We start from the raw sequence: 19,233 nt of genomic DNA on the forward strand, positions 1-19,233 counted from the left end.
ACTGGATGACCTTGGGCCAGTCACTACCTCTCAGCCTGAGAGGAAGGCAATGGTAAACCCCCTCTGAATACCGCTTACCATGAAAACCGTATTCGTAGGGTCGCCATAAGTCGGTATCAACTTGAAGGCAGTACATTTACATTTACCCATTCAACATAAAATAAACAAAACAATGGAGCCATTGATTATATGCGGGTCAGGGAACAGGTGGCTAGCCGCAAATTTTGCATCTAATAAATGAATAAAATAGGCATCCCAGGCCTTGGAGTGATAGACAGTCACCTGAGCTGTATACAGACAGGAGCGTGTAGGAGGGAATCTGATATGGACATGACTCTGCTGGTAAGTTGCAAGACTCTGTTTCTCCCAACTTGGGAAGGGGAGTGGGCTTTACGGAAAAGGCGGGAATTGAAGGGAGGCCATAGGAGACCCTTTGGGGTTCTACTGCTAGCTCTGTAATTTTGGGAGACTATAAATTATGGCTATTTCTTCCAAGTATGATGACAAGCTTTAACCCTTTCTTGTAAGGATGTAAGCAAGGCCCTGTTGGATACGGGGGGGGGAATCCATCTAGTCGAGCCCCCCAGTAGTGACCAACCAGATTGTCTTTTGGAAGCACACAAAGCAGGACACAGAGGGAACCTCCCTCTCCCATTCTTACTCTCCAATAACTGGCATTCAAAGGCATAGTGCTACTGTCCATGGAGGCTACGTTCTTAAGATTTCTCTAGTCCGAAACATTCCCTGGTCTTACCAGCTCTTGTAAAGTGCTGCCAGCCTAGATACAGGCACATGAGCTTGTGAGGGAAGGAAGGAAGCTGATGCACTCAAACTTCAGGGCATTTATTTATATAGATTCTGAGAACCTCATGTGAAGGTAATAAGTCACTCTCCCATAAATTAGGCTCACAGTCTAAATGATTGTTTCTGAACATTCCCACAATTTTAACATATACCAAGGTTTACTCATGCTCACTAAATTACTTTCCCTAAACGTCCCTAGGAGACAGATATATGAGATGCAAATATTTATTTGAGAGAAGGTGAATTCTAAATTTACTTTGTTTGTCAAGCCTTAAACCTAATATTAATGTATCACGTTTTTGGTTATTCTTATCATGACATCCATATATTCAACTTATTTTGTTTACACATTCTTTAACCTCAAATTTATTGACCAGTAATTGATGAACAAAACTTTACTAGCCTACCTTTATGATCCTGAACGATAGATTGAGCATTCCCCAAATTTCAGATAAACCTTTAACCTCAAACATTGGATTTTATGATCCAACATTCTTCTGTGTTTACAAAAACAAACCATTCCACCTTATGAATTAAGCTGATATTGGTTACCCAAAATTCATTCATTACAAGCTTGCTTTGAGTCAGTATCCTTCCTTAATACAAGTGTTGCTTTTACGTATTTACCTCTTCAGATTCTTACTTTGTTGTTGTTGTTATGTGCCTTCAAGTCAATTACGACTTATGGCGACCCTATGAATCAGTGACCTCCAAGAGCATCTGTCATGAACCACCCTGTTCAGATCTTGTAAGTTCAGGTCTGTGGGTTCCTTTATAGACTCAATCCATCTCTTGCTTGGCCTTCCTCTTTTTCGACTCCCTTCTGTTTTTCCCAGCATTATTGTCTTTTCTAGTGAATCATGTCTTCTCATGATGCGTCCAAAGTATGATAACCTCAGTTTCATCATTTTAGCTTCTAGTGACAGTTCTGGTTTAATTTGTTCTAACACCCAATTATTTGTCTTTTTTGCAGTCCAGGTATGCGCAAAGCTCTCCTCCAACACCACATTTCAAATGAGTTGATTTTTCTCTTATCCACTATTTTCACTGTCCAACTTTCACAGATTCTTACTTATTTCTCATGAACTATTCCCATTTGTCTACAGCTTGCTTTTGTTACAACAAAATATATTCTGTTCCTTATTTGGAAATTAATTAATAGATACTCCTATCAGTAGATGTTCCCAGCAATTCCTGGAGAACCAAAGCAGTTCTGCTGCGATATCTGTCACACCGTCATTAAGAACATTAGAACAGCCTGTTTTCACAGTGGCCAGCCAGATGCCCCAAAGGGAAACCCACAAGCAGGACCTGACCTCAAGAGCCACTCTCCCCTCCTGCGGTTTCTAGCAACTGGTATTCAGAAGCATAGTGCTTCTGACAGTGGAGGAAGAGAGTAGCCATCATGGCTAGTAGCCACGGATAGCCTTTACCTCCATGAATTTCTCACACTGGCCATGCTGGCAAGGGCTGATGGGAGTTGTAGCCTTAAAAAAATCTGGAGGGCAGCAGTCGGGTTGCCAGGTCCATGGCCTGAGACTGATCCTGTATCTTTAGGAGAACAGAAAGTCAGCCAAGTGCAGGTGTTCTTGCAACGCTGTAATGGGAAGAACCACAAGGTGGAATTCTCCCTTCCCCTTGCACAACTTTTAAAGCAGGGCCGGCGTAACACAGTAAGCAAGGTAAGCATGGCAGGAAGGCGCAATGCTTGAGCGGTGCCAGAGACGCCCCTAAGCCCAGAAACTTTTTTTAAAACACCTGGAAAAATTAAAAATAAATTACTAACATTTGAATTGAAAAATGAACACAAAAAATCATAAAAGGTAAGGGCGCCAATTTATAATTTGCAGGGGGCGCCAAACGCCAGTGCCGGCCCTGTTTAAAGATACAGAAGATTGCCAGGCCCAGCCTCCAAGAGGGCTGTCTGTTATGCTGGCCCGAGTGAGTGTCAATTGCAAGACAGACTTCATTAGTTCCGACTTCAATTTTGTGCCAAGAACATGTTGCAGAATGCACCCGCAATAAAACACCAGTCTCTGGAGGGGGCCTGTTTAATTTCTGTCCGCCTGGTTGCACCCTAGACCGGGGAGAGGGAGGGAGAAGATGGCAGCCATATTGTATTTTGGAGATGGGAAAGCAATAAAACTCGGGTCACACTGTCTGATGGCTCTGGGTCTACTTCCCAGCAACAAGCAGCCCTTGGCTTGTTCACATAAGAGAGAAAGTAAAGGCCAGTTTTCAACAATTGGCAACACCTCCCTGGATGGAGTGTACCATTTCAAACTGCAGGGGTGGGGTGTGGATTGTGAGTCTGAATCCCTCCCCATTGAAGCGTGAGCTCACTATATGTTATTGTTTTTTAAGTAGAATGCCAGGAAAATAGGACCAACCTAGCCTTGTTCCTGACATGCTATATTTCAATATGCAGGGAGTTGTGTTTCTTTTTCTTTTTCTTCCATCCTTCCCCTGGGGAGCATTCAAATTTCATTCCAAATGATTATCATTCAAATACATGTAACATTGAAAATATATTTTCAATCTATTTCATTTCAATTATTTAAATATTTTATTTATTTATTTATTTTAAATGTAGAACCCCAGTAGGTAGAAATGACACATTCCAGGAAAGACTGTACCATTTTATTCTCTCAGTTTTGCAAGCTGGCTGTAACTTGAAGCCAGGCATGCCGGGGCCCTTGGGCACCAGTCTGCCCCAGGCCTGGCACATGCATGCACGCCCCACCTACCTCTCCATGAAGGACCCCTCCTTAGGGTGAGTAGGTAGTGTTCCCTTCCGCAATCTGCACCACGGATCGTGGGAGGAAGCGCTACCCACCCACCCTGAGGAGCCCTTCAGGGGACCCAGGGGTCCTCGGCCAGGGCCCAACCTGGCCACCCTCTGGTGACGGTCCTGCCCTTGCCCAGATTTTTCTAGGAATGTTCCAGCCAACAAAGTTTGCATGGATGCAGGGGAGTGGAAAAATGGGCTACTAGATTTCTCTGCAAGGCAAGCTCAACTTTTTGAGCAGCCCAGTTTGGGTTGTCCCACCACAGACAGCTGGGAATGACGCCCCCTGTCCTCTCTTCCCTCTCACAGGCTGTGATGTGCATTGCGCTCTCAGCGTTTCTGCCCAGCCAGGCATTCAACTGCATCTCACACTGCTGTAACAAGAAGGAGATTGATGACATCGGGAACCGGCTCACCATCAGTTATCCCAAGCCCCCAAACATGTCTTCCACCCAGGATTGCCATGCCTTTTCTTCTGGAACCGACAACAAGCGATCCACTTCCCCTTGGAAATATGTGTAAGGAAGGAGAGGACGATCAGACCTTTTGTTCCCTGTCCCTTGGATAATGCTCCATTCCACACCTCTGCCTGACACAGCAATCCCGTATCTTAATGGTTATTAATTCCACCTGTCTTATCTATCCACCGCCCGCAGTATCCACCATAATAATAAATAAAACATCTGCCTTACCTGGCCTTACACAATGGATGCTGAAAAAATATTTGACTTGGAGGAGCAGGAGGAGAAGGTTGCTCAATGCCTGTTACCCATGGTGCCCAAGCAACAGTATAGTCGTCCGGGATCTCGGGGGTGTGTGTGTCTTAGACCCCTTACTTTTTTGGGAGCAGGGTCCCTAGGTCTCCAGCATTCTATGAGCCAATCAGCATGAAAGGGGAGTGTGTTAGTCGCTGACAAGAGTCTTCAAGCATGCTTGCTTGTCCTTTCCTGATGATCGGAGCCAATCAGACTGAAAGGAGGCGAGTCAGCCACTGAGAAGACTCTTCTCAGTAGCCAACACACTCCCCTTGCATACTTATTGGCTCGTAGGGACGTCTGTTGTTGTGGGAGAAGGCATTAACAAGGATCTCACTCTCAACTCAGCAGTAAAAAAGGCGTGTGTGTGTGTGTGGCTGTGACTGTCATGAAGGGACCGTGCACTTCTGAATTTGCCACTACACTTCTGCGGCTAAGAGTATTCAGTATGCCTCAGTTACTGCAGAGTGTCAGCAGGGAGGGGCTGCTGCCTTCACACTCTCTTTCCCAGAGGCGTCTAGGACACTGGACTCGATGGACCCTTGGCTGGTCCAACAGGGCTGCTCTTAGGTTCAAAAGGTTGCTGAGGTTTTGATCTCTGGCTGTTTGAAACCAAAGGGAAAAACCTGTCGTTTCTGTTTCCTCCTGCAGGGAAGATTTCAACGGCACACGGTACCCTCAGCGCCTCTGGAGAGCCGAGTGCAGCTGCCCTTCTTGCATTTCCTTGAGAGAGTTTGTACAAGAGGATCATCAAAGAGTCTTCAGTACGTGGGAACTGAATGGAAACAGCATCCTTGTTACGTGCAACACCCTCGTCTACAATCGGGTGCCCTGCAAGAAGAACCCCAACTTGTTCTCCCTTCAGCCGGCATATTATCAGTTGCCTGTCTCTTGCACCTGTCTGGCAGCTCGGCTTTCGTCCCACAAGAGGAAGTGAAGCTTTTTAACATGTGCATAGCAGGGGGCAAAGAGATCTTGACAGATGAAAGCTTTCCCCATCGCTGATTTCCATGTTGTGCATTTTCTATCTGTCATGATGCTGAAAAAAGTAGAGGAGCAATGGCAGGAAAAAAATTGGCAACCTAACCCAGTGACAGCACTCCTGTTATTTATTTATTTAGAAGAAAAATTATAGACCACTTAATCAGAAAAATGCTGAAGCAGTATACATAACAAAATAGTTGCCACCTTCCTTGCCCCCACGTGTCCTTGCTCCTATGTCTGTAAACCCCCCCTTTGACAAGGAGAAATGTCAAAATGAAGCTTTCCCCACCACTTTATCTCCATGACAGGAAAAATGCTTCACCTATTTAGTTTCTGTACATCAGGCAGGCTACCATTAAGGGCATCGGAGCAGGGCCCACAAAAAAGATGGCAACTCAGTGCGGCCTGAGAGTATATATTTAGTGAGAGGCAAATGAAAGGGCAAAGAAGGGTGATGGAGCAAATTTGGTTTCTTGTACAAGAATTGTTATGGGAATGACTTGTTATGGCAGAATATCCACGGATAAGCCATTTTATCAGCCATCCTGTCTTGTCTTCCTCACTCCTGTAGCCGGCAACACCTACATTTATGTGTCGGGATCACTTTTGACCAACTTGCGTGCGTGTACCAAATCCACTGTGTTTTGTGTATTGTCGCAAAGAAGCTGAAAATCCTGCCTTATTTGTTTTTCAATAAAAAAAACTTTTCACCAAAAGAGGAATGTGTCAAGCCTTCCTCATGCAGCAACCCCTACTGGTAGAAAATGGAAGTCCCTCTCCCTGAGCCTGATGCGCCCATGCGCCCTCCTCTGCTCACCACCTCCCCTTGTGTGCTGTTTTGTGGCATAATACTCCCAGATCTGCCTCCAGGTTCAGGGCTTATCAAACACACCCAGATAAAGAAATATCTCTTTCCCTCCACTTTCTCTCTCTCTCTAAAATTTGCTCAGTGGTCTTAGATGTTTCAGAATTTTAAATTTTAGATGATTCCCTAATAAAGGTCTAATGCTGTTGTTCCTTTTCGAATATTCCTAATGGGTGAGCACACCTACCAGCAAAATTTAATTTCTCCCTGCCTCATAGCTGATTAAGGCACCAGAGCCTGGCAAGGAATAAAGTGGTAACCTGCTGTCTAACCACTGGACCATGCTATCCCTCAAGGTATTTGCAGCCTCTACAGCTCTGGTAGCCCACACACAACAGTGTCGAGCCATGGACTGAGCTGGATCATTCATGCCTTAAGTTCTCCAGCATCTGTGATTAATATATATGCAAAGCAAGAGCAGTTGGAAGAGCCTGGAACCACCGACCCTTGTGTGTAGGTCACAACTACTCAGTGATGGGGGGTGGGGGTACTCTGCATGCTCACAGAGGCCCTGCCTGGGTTGCTACTGCATATATTCTGGGTCGGAGATTCGACTTGGAAACAGATTCTAGGACTGAGGCTTGATAAGTCAGCCCAAAGGCTGTTCTGGCCCAGAGAAAATGAGAGAGCACTGGCCTGCCCCCCATGCCCCATAGTTCCCACACACACACCCTCAGGGATCGCCGTCCTTGGGATCCCCCCTCTGTTTACTTTGCTAAGGTTACCCTTCCTGCTATCAACTAACTGCACAGGTATTTTCCTGCCCATCTGAACCGCGGAGTGAGATGCAAATCTCCTGCAATAGCCATGGAAAGCTGTCTGGGATTTCTCTCCGAAACAAAGCAAAATGCCTGTCACTGGGAGACGGGAGGGACCCACACGAGATTGGGGGGGGTATGTGTGGGGGAGTATATGGGGGAAAGGGCTATTTCTCACCAGCATCTTTTCTACAGAAATGCCTCAGTGACAGATAAGGAAACAGGACGTACAATTGTTCAAATACGCCTTTCCCTCCAAATAGGACGTAATGTGAGTGAGGGCTGAACCCTGGAGATGGACAGACAGGAATTATGTGGTTATGATGGGAGGCATAGGTTAAAAACCTGTTTTCCTCTGCCTCGTGGACACAGCCAATAGAAATACGTACATATTCTAATGTTGACTGTACGGGGAACAATCTCCACTCATGTGAAAAACTTCTCTTGGGCTGACATAAGAACATAAGAACATAAGAAGAGCCTGCTGGATCAGGCCAGTGGCCCATCTAGTCCAGCATCTTGTTCTCACAGTGGCCAACCAGGTGCCTGGAGGAAGCCCACAAGCAGGACCCGAGTGCAAGAACACTCTCCCCTCCTGAGGCTTCCGGCAACTGGTTTTCAGAAGCATGCTGCCTCTGACTAGGGTGGCAGAGCACAGCCATCATGGCTAGTAGCCATTGATAGCCCTGTCCTCCGTGAATTTGTCTAATCTTCTTTTAAAGCCATCCAAGCTGGTGGCCATTACTGCATCTTGTGGGAGCAAATTCCATAGTTTAACTATGCGCTGAGTAAAGAAGTCCTTCCTTTTGTCTGTCCTGAATCTTCCAACATTCAGCTTCTTTGAATGTCCACGAGTTCTAGTATTATGAGAGAGGGAGAAGAACTTTTCTCTATCCACTTTCTCAATGCCATGCATAATTTTATACACTTCTATCATGTCTCCTCTGACCCGCCTTTTCTCTAAACTAAAAAGCCCCAAATGCTGCAACCTTTCCTCGTAAGGGAGTCGCTCCATCCCCTTGATCATTCTGGTTGCCCTCTTCTGAACCTTTTCCAACTCGATAATATCCTTTTTGAGATGAGGCGACCAGAACTGTACACAGTATTCCAAATGCGGCCGCACCATAGATTTATACAACGGCATTATGATATTGGCTGTTTTATTTTCAATACCTTTCCTAATTATCGCTAGCATGGAATTTGCCTTTTTCACAGCTGCCGCACACTGGGTCGACATTTTCATCGTGCTGTCCACTACAACCCCGAGGTCTCTCTCCTGGTCAGTCACCGCCAGTTCAGACCCCATGAGCGTATATGTGAAATTAAGATTTTTTGCTCCAATATGCATAATTTTACACTTGTTTATACTGAATTGCATTTGCCATTTTTCTGCCCATTCACTCAGTTTGGAGAGGTCTTTTTGGAGCTCTTCGCAATCCCTTTTTGTTTTAACAACCCTGAACAATTTAGTGTCATCAGCAAACTTGGCCACTTCACTGCTCACTCCTAATTCTAGGTCATTAATGAACAAGTTGAAAAGTACAGGTCCCAATACCGATCCTTGAGGGACTCCACTTTCTACAGCCCTCCATTGGGAGAACTGTCCGTTTATTCCTACTCTCTGCTTTCTGCTTCTTAACCAATTCCTTATCCACAAGAGGACCTCTCCTCTTATTCCATGACTGCTAAACTTCCTCAGAAGTCTTTGGTGAGGTACCTTGTCAAACGCTTTTTGAAAGTCTAAGTACACTATGTCCACTGGATCACCTCTATCTATATGCTTGTTGACACTCTCAAAGAATTCTAATAGGTTACTGAGACAGGACTTTCCCTTGCAGAAGCCATGCTGGCTCTGCTTCAGCAAGGCTTGTTCTTCTATGTGCTTAGTTAATCTAGCTTTAATAATACTTTCTATCAGTTTTCCAGGGACAGAAGTTAAGCTAACTGGCCTGTAATTTCCGGGATCCCCTCTGGATCCCTTTTTGAAGATTGGCGTTACATTTGCCACTTTCCAGTCCTCAGGCATGGAGGAGGACCCAAGGGACAAGTTACATATTTTAGTTAGCAGATCAGCAATTTCACATTTGAGTTCTTTGAGAACTCTCGGGTGGATGCCATCCGGGCCCGGTGATTTCTCAGTTTTTATATTGTCCATTAAGCTTAGAACTTCCTCTCTCGTTACCACTATTTGTCTCAGTTCCTCAGAATCCCTTCCTGCAAATGTTAGTTCAGGTTCAGGGATCTGCCCTATATCTTCCGCTGTGAAGACAGATGCAAAGAATTCATTTAGCTTCTCTGCAATCTCCTCTGACCCGCCTTTTCTTTAAACTAAAAAGCCCCAAATGCTGCAACCTTTCCTCGTAAGGGAGTCGCTCCATCCCCTTGATAATTCTGGTTGCCCTCTTCTGAACCTTTTCCAACTCTATAATATTCTTTTTGTGATGAGACGACCAGAACTGTACACAGTATTCCAAATGCGGCCGCACCATAGATTTATACAATGGCATTATGATATCGGCTGTTTTATTTTCAATACCTTTCCTAATGATCCCTAGCATGGAATTTGCCTTTTTCACAGCTGCCGCACACTGGGTCGACATTTTCATCGTGCTGTCCACTACAACCTCGAGGTCCCTCTCCTGGTCGGTCACCGCCAGGAGCGTATATGTGAAATTAAGATTTTTTGCTCCAATATGCATAATTTTACACTTGTTTATATTGAATTGCATTTGCCATTTTTCCGCCCATTCACTCAGTTTGGAGAGATCTTTTTGGAGCTCTTCACAATCCCTTTTTGTTTTAACAACCCTGAACAATTTAGTGTCATCAGCAAACTTGGCCACTTCACTGCTCACTCCTAATTCTAGGTCATTAATGAACAAGTTGAAAAGTACAGGTCCCAATACCGATCCTTGAGGGACTCCACTTTCTACAGCCCTCCATTGGGAGAACTGTCCGTTTATTCCTACTCTCTGCTTTCTGCTTCTTAACCAATTCCTTATCCACAAGAGGACCTCTCCTCTTATTCCATGACTGCTAAACTTCCTCAGAAGTCTTTGGTGAGGTACCTTGTCAAACGCTTTTTGAAAGTCTAAGTACACTATGTCCACTGGATCACCTCTATCTATATGCTTGTTGACACTCTCAAAGAATTCTAATAGGTTACTGAGACAGGACTTTCCCTTGCAGAAGCCATGCTGGCTCTGCTTCAGCAAGGCTTGTTCTTCTATGTGCTTAGTTAATCTAGCTTTAATAATACTTTCTACCAGTTTTCCAGGGACAGAAGTTAAGCTAACTGTCCTGTAATTTCCGGGATCCCCTCTGGATCCCTTTTTGAAGATTGGCGTTACATTTGCCACTTTCCAGTCCTCAGGCATGGAGGAGGACCCAAGGGACAAGTTACATATTTTAGTTAGCAGATCAGCAATTTCACATTTGAGTTCTTTCAGAACTCTCGGGTGGATGCCATCCGGGCCCGGTGATTTCTCAGTTTTTATATTGTCCATTAAGCTTAGAACTTCCTCTCTCGTTACCACTATTTGTCTCAGTTCCTCAGAATCCCTTCCTGCAAATGTTAGTTCAGGTTCAGGGATCTGCCCTATATCTTCCGCTGTGAAGACAGATGCAAAGAATTCATTTAGCTTCTCTGCATTCTCCTCTGACCCGCCTTTTCTTTAAACTAAAAAGCCCCAAATGCTGCAACTTTTCCTCGTAAGGGAGTCGCTCCATCCCCTTGATAATTCTGGTTGCCCTCTTCTGAACCTTTTCCAACTCTATAATATTCTTTTTGTGATGAGACGACCAGAACTGTACACAGTATTCCAAATGCGGCCGCACCATAGATTTATACAATGGCATTATGATATCGGCTGTTTTATTTTCAATACCTTTCCTAATGATCCCTAGCATGGAATTTGCCTTTTTCACAGCTGCCGCACACTGGGTCGACATTTTCATCGTGCTGTCCACTACAACCTCGAGGTCCCTCTCCTGGTCGGTCACCGCCAGGAGCGTATATGTGAAATTAAGATTTTTTGCTCCAATATGCATAATTTTACACTTGTTTATATTGAATTGCATTTGCCATTTTTCCGCCCATTCACTCAGTTTGGAGAGATCTTTTTGGAGCTCTTCACAATCCCTTTTTGTTTTAACAACCCTGAACAATTTAGTGTCATCAGCAAACTTGGCCACTTCACTGCTCACTCCTAATTCTAGGTCATTAATGAACAAGTTGAAAAGTACAGGTCCCAATACCGATCCTTGAGGGACTCCACTTTCTACAGCCCTCCATTGGGAGAACTGTCCGTTTATTCCTACTCTCTGCTTTCTGCTTCTTAACCAATTCCTTATCCACAAGAGGACCTCTCCTCTTATTCCATGACTGCTAAACTTCCTCAGAAGTCTTTGGTGAGGTACCTTGTCAAACGCTTTTTGAAAGTCTAAGTACACTATGTCCACTGGATCACCTCTATCTATATGCTTGTTGACACTCTCAAAGAATTCTAATAGGTTACTGAGACAGGACTTTCCCTTGCAGAAGCCATGCTGGCTCTGCTTCAGCAAGGCTTGTTCTTCTATGTGCTTAGTTAATCTAGCTTTAATAATACTTTCTACCAGTTTTCCAGGGACAGAAGTTAAGCTAACTGTCCTGTAATTTCCGGGATCCCCTCTGGATCCCTTTTTGAAGATTGGCGTTACATTTGCCACTTTCCAGTCCTCAGGCATGGAGGAGGACCCAAGGGACAAGTTACATATTTTAGTTAGCAGATCAGCAATTTCACATTTGAGTTCTTTCAGAACTCTCGGGTGGATGCCATCCGGGCCCGGTGATTTCTCAGTTTTTATATTGTCCATTAAGCTTAGAACTTCCTCTCTCGTTACCACTATTTGTCTCAGTTCCTCAGAATCCCTTCCTGCAAATGTTAGTTCAGGTTCAGGGATCTGCCCTATATCTTCCGCTGTGAAGACAGATGCAAAGAATTCATTTAGCTTCTCTGCAATCTCCTCTGACCCGCCTTTTCTTTAAACTAAAAAGCCCCAAATGCTGCAACTTTTCCTCGTAAGGGAGTCGCTCCATCCCCTTGATAATTCTGGTTGCCCTCTTCTGAACCTTTTCCAACTCTATAATATTCTTTTTGTGATGAGACGACCAGAACTGTACACAGTATTCCAAATGCGGCCGCACCATAGATTTATACAATGGCATTATGATATCGGCTGTTTTATTTTCAATACCTTTCCTAATGATCCCTAGCATGGAATTTGCCTTTTTCACAGCTGCCGCACACTGGGTCGACATTTTCATCGTGCTGTCCACTACAACCTCGAGGTCCCTCTCCTGGTCGGTCACCGCCAGGAGCGTATATGTGAAATTAAGATTTTTTGCTCCAATATGCATAATTTTACACTTGTTTATATTGAATTGCATTTGCCATTTTTCCGCCCATTCACTCAGTTTGGAGAGATCTTTTTGGAGCTCTTCACAATCCCTTTTTGTTTTAACAACCCTGAACAATTTAGTGTCGTCAGCAAACTTGGCCACTTCACTGCTCACTCCTAATTCTAGGTCATTAATGAACAAGTTGAAAAGTACAGGTCCCAATACCGATCCTTGAGGTACTCCACTTTCTACAGCCCTCCATTGGGAGAACTGTCTGTTTATTCCTACTCTCTGCTTTCTGCTTCTTAACCAATTCCTTATCCACAAGAGGACCTCTCCTCTTATTCCATGACTGCTAAACTTCCTCAGAAGTCTTTGGTGAGGTACCTTGTCAAACACTTTTTGAAAGTCTAAGTACACTATGTCCACTGGATCACCTCTATCTATATGCGTGTTGACACTCTCAAAGAATTCTAATAGGTTACTGAGACAGGACTTTCCCTTGCAGAAGCCATGCTGGCTCTGCTTCAGCAAGGCTTGTTCTTCTATGTGCTTAGTTAATCTAGCTTTAATAATACTTTCTACCAGTTTTCCAGGGACAGAAGTTAAGCTAACTGGCCTGGATCCCTTTTTGAAGATTGGCATTACATTTGCCACTTTCCAGTCCTCAGGCACGGAGGAGGACCCGAGGGACAAGTTACATATTTTAGTTAGCAGATCAGCAATTTCACATTTGAGTTCTTTCAGAACTCTCGGGTGGATGCCATCCGGGCCTGGTGATTTGTCAGTTTTTATATTGTCCATTAAGCCTAGAACTTCCTCTCTCGTTACCACTATTTGTCTCAGTTCCTCAGAATCCCTTCCTGCAAATGTTAGTTCAGGTTCGCATGTGGTACCCTCAGCTTTGGGGAAAGACTGAAGCAGTCCAGAGTGGTTCAGATATATAGCTAAGCAGCCATCTTGAAAGTCAGCCAGAGCATCTTGGTGTGGTCATCTTGGGTGAAGACCAAGGAACATCTTGGTCACTGTGAGAACAGGATGCTGGACTAGATGGGCCACTGGCCTGATCCAGCAGGCGCTTCTTATGTTCTGATGTTAATGCTGGGTTCAAATCTCCTCTCATCTAAAAGCTCCTTTCAGCCAGTCACCATCACCATCACTTAGCCTGACCTACCTCACAGAGTTGTTGTGAAGGTGCGGGGGGGCTAGGTACACTTCCCTGAGCTCTTCTGATAAACACGAAATCAGGTGTGAGGTCATAAAAATGAAATATTTGGACGTTTTGCTTTTCCTCACCCTGTCGATCACTGTGGACAAACTCTGCTTGTGCAAGTTGCCACCATCACGGTGGCTTCCTGCCTGCATACTTGTGTGTTTTATGTGAACTGGGAAGGGTGATGGCTGTAAGGTTGTTTAGTTGCTACTAGGGAAGGAAAGGATCTGTCAGTTTTGGTCTTCTCCATTGCTCATTTTTCCATTCTCAAATTCAGTTCTCCACATTTCTCCCAGCAATTTGCAAAATAAAAAATACAAAATAATATCCTCATGAAAATTCTTTCACATTTTAGTGTGAATTTCTCCTAATAAACGTATTTTTTTGCATGCGGTTAATGTACACGTTTGCAAGCAACTTCTCCTATGATAATGCATTCTTGTACGTTATTTTCACAAATATATTCATTTTTTACACACACTTCCCCCCACCCCCCTGCAAATATATGCATTTTTGTAAACATTATTTGGTTGGAGAACCGCATCACAAAATAAGTACACATTCGGGAGGATGCCTGTGTTTCAGTTCTCATATCATTTCAGAAAATGTGAACTTGATAGATTTGAACTGAATCAATTTTTTTCCCCATCCATAATTGCTACCATGTATTGATTGATGCTTTCAGTGCATGGGTAATAGTGCAGGCACCAGTGGCGAGCAACTTCAAGATTAGTGAAGGCCCTGGCCATGTCTGTCAATGCTGCCTTCGGTGCTTTGGCAAACCATAAGATTGCCTTTTGTCCAGGTTCTCATTTTACTAAATGACTCAGGGGCAGCCCTGTTATCTTTTAGGGAAGTGGCCTTGCTGGCGGGGGAAGCCTTTTGAGAAGCACCTTTGCCCAAGGGAATCCTGGAAAAACAAACTTTGTGATGGAACCTTAACCAGACTTTTCATAACCACAAGGAAACCCCTTGTTTATGCCCACACATCGCCCTGGTTGCTCCAGGGGACATCCCATCACACACATAACCACCTAGTTACCATACTGCCTAGGCTTTCTGCCAGATCCACGTGGGGTGTGGACTGTGGCCAGAGCAGGTGGACGGGCAAGCTCAGCTCCTGGGTTCAGCGGCTAGCTCTTTCCAGGGGGATGGGATCTTAAAGGCTCCCCCTTATTAGTGCCATTTATATAATCCATGCTGTTTTGCTCAAACAGGGAGGTGAAGAAGGAAGGGTGCAAACCTTGGTTTCCCCCTGCAACAATAATAGCAGCAGCAGCAGCAATAGCACCACTTATCATTTTGGATGTTTATATGAAGAAGCCCCTCTCCAAATGCTGTCGAATAGAGCCCTTCAAGGTAGACCAGTGTGCTGGTTCTCCTGCTACATATGAGGGGCAGAGGTGATCCCGAGACATTTGACTACCTGTGACAACTGTCAGGAGGCTCTGCCAGGACTCTGACCTGGTGGCACCTCCTTCGACGATGTTGGGAGCAGCAAAATATTGCAGGGACCTCTAGCACAAACTCTGGAGTCTCCCTGCCACTTGCGGCACAGACTTAGACAGCTTCCCCAGACGACACCCCACCCAAGGGAGCCCCAACAGCTGGGAATGGCACTGCCTCTTGTCAGGACCACCATCCTGGCCCTAGCCCTCCCCTGCATCACCCCTGGGAACTGGGGGGGGGTGTGGCTATGGCACCAAAGGGCTGAAGGTCATGTCTGGTGACACAGTGTTCATCTGAAGGCGCAAGGCCTCCCATCCATCTGGTCTACCTTGGGGCGGGGAGGCAAACCCCATAGAACACACATCAGACCATGGCTCCATGCAGCCCTAGGAACAGGCAGGGCCGTTAGGCTTTCTGTAAGTACTAGTGCAACAGCTCAGAGGCAGAGCCTTGCATAGCCCCCCCTCATCTCCAGCAAGCTGTGGAACAGTAAAGAGAACCTCCAGGTTCAGAGGTAATATATCTTGGAATGTTGGGTGCCAGGGAGGAAATGGCAGGGAAGATCTCGTGCCTTTGTGGTTTGCTTGTGGTTTCCCACTGTGGTGTCCACTTGTGGAAGGAGGAGGACCCAGCTGGACTCGGTGAACAATTTGGTCCGATCCTCTTGTGGTCTGTGTATGTTCTCAGAGAAAAGTCCAGAAAACACATAGTTAAATTGTGAAACTCTGCCTGATTAGTCACCAGCTTGGATGTCCTTAAAAGAGGATTAGACATACTCATGGAGGACAAGGCTATCAGAGGCTAGTAGCAACAATAGCTGTGTACTCCAATCCAATTATTTATTACGGTCATAGACCAAAACACATACATACAAATTAATACATAGCAGTAAAAGTAGCAAAATACAATAAACATTTAAAACTCTAAAAACAGTTGATCAGTTAAAAGTTTCAATTAAGAATTAAACTACAAATATCTCTACCCCGTGGTTATCAAAGATCTTCTACAAAGAGCAGCAGAACAAAAGCTGGCAACCTTAGCTGTTACCAATGGGGAATAGTCAGATAAAAGATAATCTACATAAAAAGTTTCAGACCTACCAGGGAGATCTTGCAGAATGGGAGAAATCAGATGGGGTCTAAGATCTCGGTAAAAAGGACAGAAGAGTAGTACATGACCGATTGTTTCTACTTCTTCATTACCACATGGGCACAATCTATTTTTATAAGGTATTTTTTTATAACGCCCTGTGTACTACCTCCAGTATCAGAGGTGTGATTACCAGTTGCTAGGAATCACAAGTGAGGAGAGGGCTGAGGTCCCGCTGGCTGACTTCCCACTGGGGTATCTGGTTGGCCACTGTGAGAGCAGGATGCTGGACTATATGGGCTACTGGCCTGATCTAGCAGGGCTCTTCTGGATCAGACCAGAGTGGGTAAAGAGGGAGGTGGGGTAGGACGATAGTAAACAATAGTGGGCCAAAATCCCATTAAATGCAAGAAGTCCAGCCTGGAACATTTCCATGCAAAGCCCAAATATACACAAGATAAGCGCAGTCACCACGTGGAGGACTTAATCAAGACCAAGGTCATCTCTCCTGCTGGGGCTGTTGAACCAACCGGGCAAAGCTAGGGAGATTGTTTTGCCGCCAGTGACAGCTGCTGTGGTGACTGATCATTGTGTGCTTATCTCATATGCATTGTAGCTCAGCACCGAAATGTCCCCAGCCTGGATAGCTTGGAGATCCTGCCTCTATTGAACTCACTGTTTACAATTCCCCCCCTCTCCATTTAGGCCCCTGTGCGCACGCGTTTGTGGGTCTGTGTGCGTGCAGATCTGCCAGCCGAGGATAATATTTCACGTTATGGGCTGTAGCCAGCAAGGCCGGCCCTATCATTTGGCAGTAGCTCAGCAGCAGAACATGTGCTTTGCATGCAGAAGGTCCCCAGTTCAATCCCCAGTGGCCACTCCAGATAAGGCCTGGCAAACACTTCCTGCCTTGAAACCCTGGAGAGCTGCTGCCAGCCAGTGTAGACAGCACTGAGCTAGATGGACCAATGGCCTGACCCAGAAGAAGGCAGCGTCCTACGTCCCTCTGTGCTGGGTGAATCAGCTGCATCAGGCGGCAGATGCTGAGAGGCAGGGCATGGAGAGCGGCAGGGGTCACACAGGGCCTGCCCTGCTAACCTGCTGCCTGCAAGTGTCGGGAAAGATGCTGTCCCACCCCCTAGTGTGGTTGAGGTGAGGCTGGGCACACACTGTGTGTTCATGTGCATTCAGTGCAGGATGAAGGTGCAATTTGGGGGTGCTGCAAAGGACCCTCTTGTCCTTTGCCTGAGGCAAGCAAAATGTTTTTAGCTGGCTCTGTTGGGCAAGTTTCTGCCAAATGGGCAGGGGTGCAGTCATCTGGAGTCACGGGGGGGTCACAGACCATAGAATCATAGAATAGTAGAGTTGGAAGGGGCCTATAAGGCCATCGAGTCCAACCCCCTGCTCAATGCAGGAATCCGAATCAAAGCATTCCCGACAGATGGCTGTCCAGCTGCCTCTTGAATGCCTCCAGTGTCGGAGAGCCCACTACCTCTCTAGGTCATTGGTTCCATTGTCATATGGCTCTAACAGCTAGGAAGTTTTTTCTGATGCCCAGTTGAAATCTGGCTCCCTGCAACCCTTTTGTTTTTTGGGAGCAGGGTCCCAGGCAGGTCCCTAGGTACGAGCCCATCAGGATGATAGGGAAGCATGTTGGCTGCTGAGAAGAGTCTTTGGCCTTCCCTGCTGATTTATTTATTTATTATTTCATTTATATCCCGCCCTTCCTCCCAGCAGGAGCCCAGGGAGGCAAACAGAAGCACTAAAAACACTTTAAAACATTATAAAAACAGACCTTAACATACATTAAAACAAAACAATGTTAACCACATTTTAAAAAAGCTTTAAAAACATTTTTTTAAAGAGTTAAAAACATTATTAAAAAAACATATTAACAAGCAATTCTAACACAGACGCAGACTGGGATAGGTCTCAACTTAAAAGGCTTGTTGAAAGAGGAAGGTCTTCAAAAGGCGCCGAAAAGATAGCAGAGATTGTGCCTGCCTAATATTCAAGGGGAGGGAATTCCACAGGGTAGGTGCCGCCACACTAAAGGTCCGTTCCCTATATTGTGCAGCACGAACCTCCTGATAAGATGGTATCTGGAGGAGGCCCTCACCTGCAATGAGAGGGAAAGGAGGTGAGTCAGCCACTGAGAAGACTCTTCTCAGTAGCTAACACACAACCTCTCCTTTCATGCTAGTTGGCATGAAAGAAGTGGAGTGTGGACTTGGAGGGAAAGTGGAAAAGTGGGCATGGCTATGAGGAGGCATGGTGTGACTATCATGAAGGGACTTGCTCTTCTGAATTTGCCACTACACTACTGCAAATCACTTGAAGTACTAGTTCCCCCCAGTACAGCACTGGTTCGGCCTCATCTTCAGTACTGCATCCAGTTCAGGACACCACACTTTAAGAAGGATGCAGACAAATTGGAATGAGTTCAGAGGAGGGCAGCAAGGATGATCAGGGGGCCAAAAACAAAGCCCCATGAGGAGAGACTGAAAGAACTGGGCATGTTTAGCCTGGAGAAGAGAAGACTGAGGGGAGATATGATGGCACTCTTCAAGTACTAGAAAGGTTGTCACACAGAGGAGGGCCAGGATCTCTTCTCGATCGTCCCAGAGTGCAGGACACGGAATAATGGGCTCAAGTTGCAGGAAGCCAGATTTCAACTGAACATCAGGAAAACCTCCTGACTGTTAGAGTGGAACGAAAATGGAACCAATGACCTAGGGAGGTTGTGGGCTCTCCAACACTGGAGGCATTCAAGAGGCAATGAACAGCCAGCCACCTGTTGGGGATGCTTTGAAATGGAAATGGACTGCCTTCAAGTCGATTTGCCTCCCTCTGAGCCTGAGAGGGACTGGCCCAAGGTCACCCAGTGAGCTTCATGGCTGTGTGGGGATTCAAACCCTGGTCTTCCACAACACTCTAACCAAAACGCTACACTGGCTCTCCAGGGATGCTTTAAGTTGGATTTAAGCTGCATTCAGCAGAGGGTTGGACTCGATGGCCTTATAGGCCCCTTGCAACTTTGCGATTCTATGAAATGTGCTGCTAGTCCTTAAGGTTCCCAAGACCCTCCTTCTTTTCTTTTCTTTTTCTTTTCTTCTCAGGGAGCCGGGAGCCTCTAGGACCCAGG

General features: G+C 45.6%; 1 protein-coding gene across 1 annotated transcript; it reads left to right on the forward strand.

Annotated features, from left to right (window-relative positions):
• The first annotated feature begins 330 nt into the window (after positions 1-330).
• On the forward strand, positions 331-5,284 carry IL25 (interleukin 25). Its single transcript, XM_061590336.1, has 3 exons — positions 331-342; positions 3,902-4,110; positions 4,999-5,284. Exons 1-3 carry the CDS (start codon positions 331-333, stop codon positions 5,282-5,284), a joined length of 507 nt encoding a protein of 168 aa, XP_061446320.1.
• Positions 5,285-19,233: the final 13,949 nt, after the last annotated feature.

This window comes from Rhineura floridana, chromosome 11 (genome assembly GCF_030035675.1).
Source record: "Rhineura floridana isolate rRhiFlo1 chromosome 11, rRhiFlo1.hap2, whole genome shotgun sequence".
Classification (NCBI taxonomy): domain Eukaryota; kingdom Metazoa; phylum Chordata; class Lepidosauria; order Squamata; family Rhineuridae; genus Rhineura; species Rhineura floridana.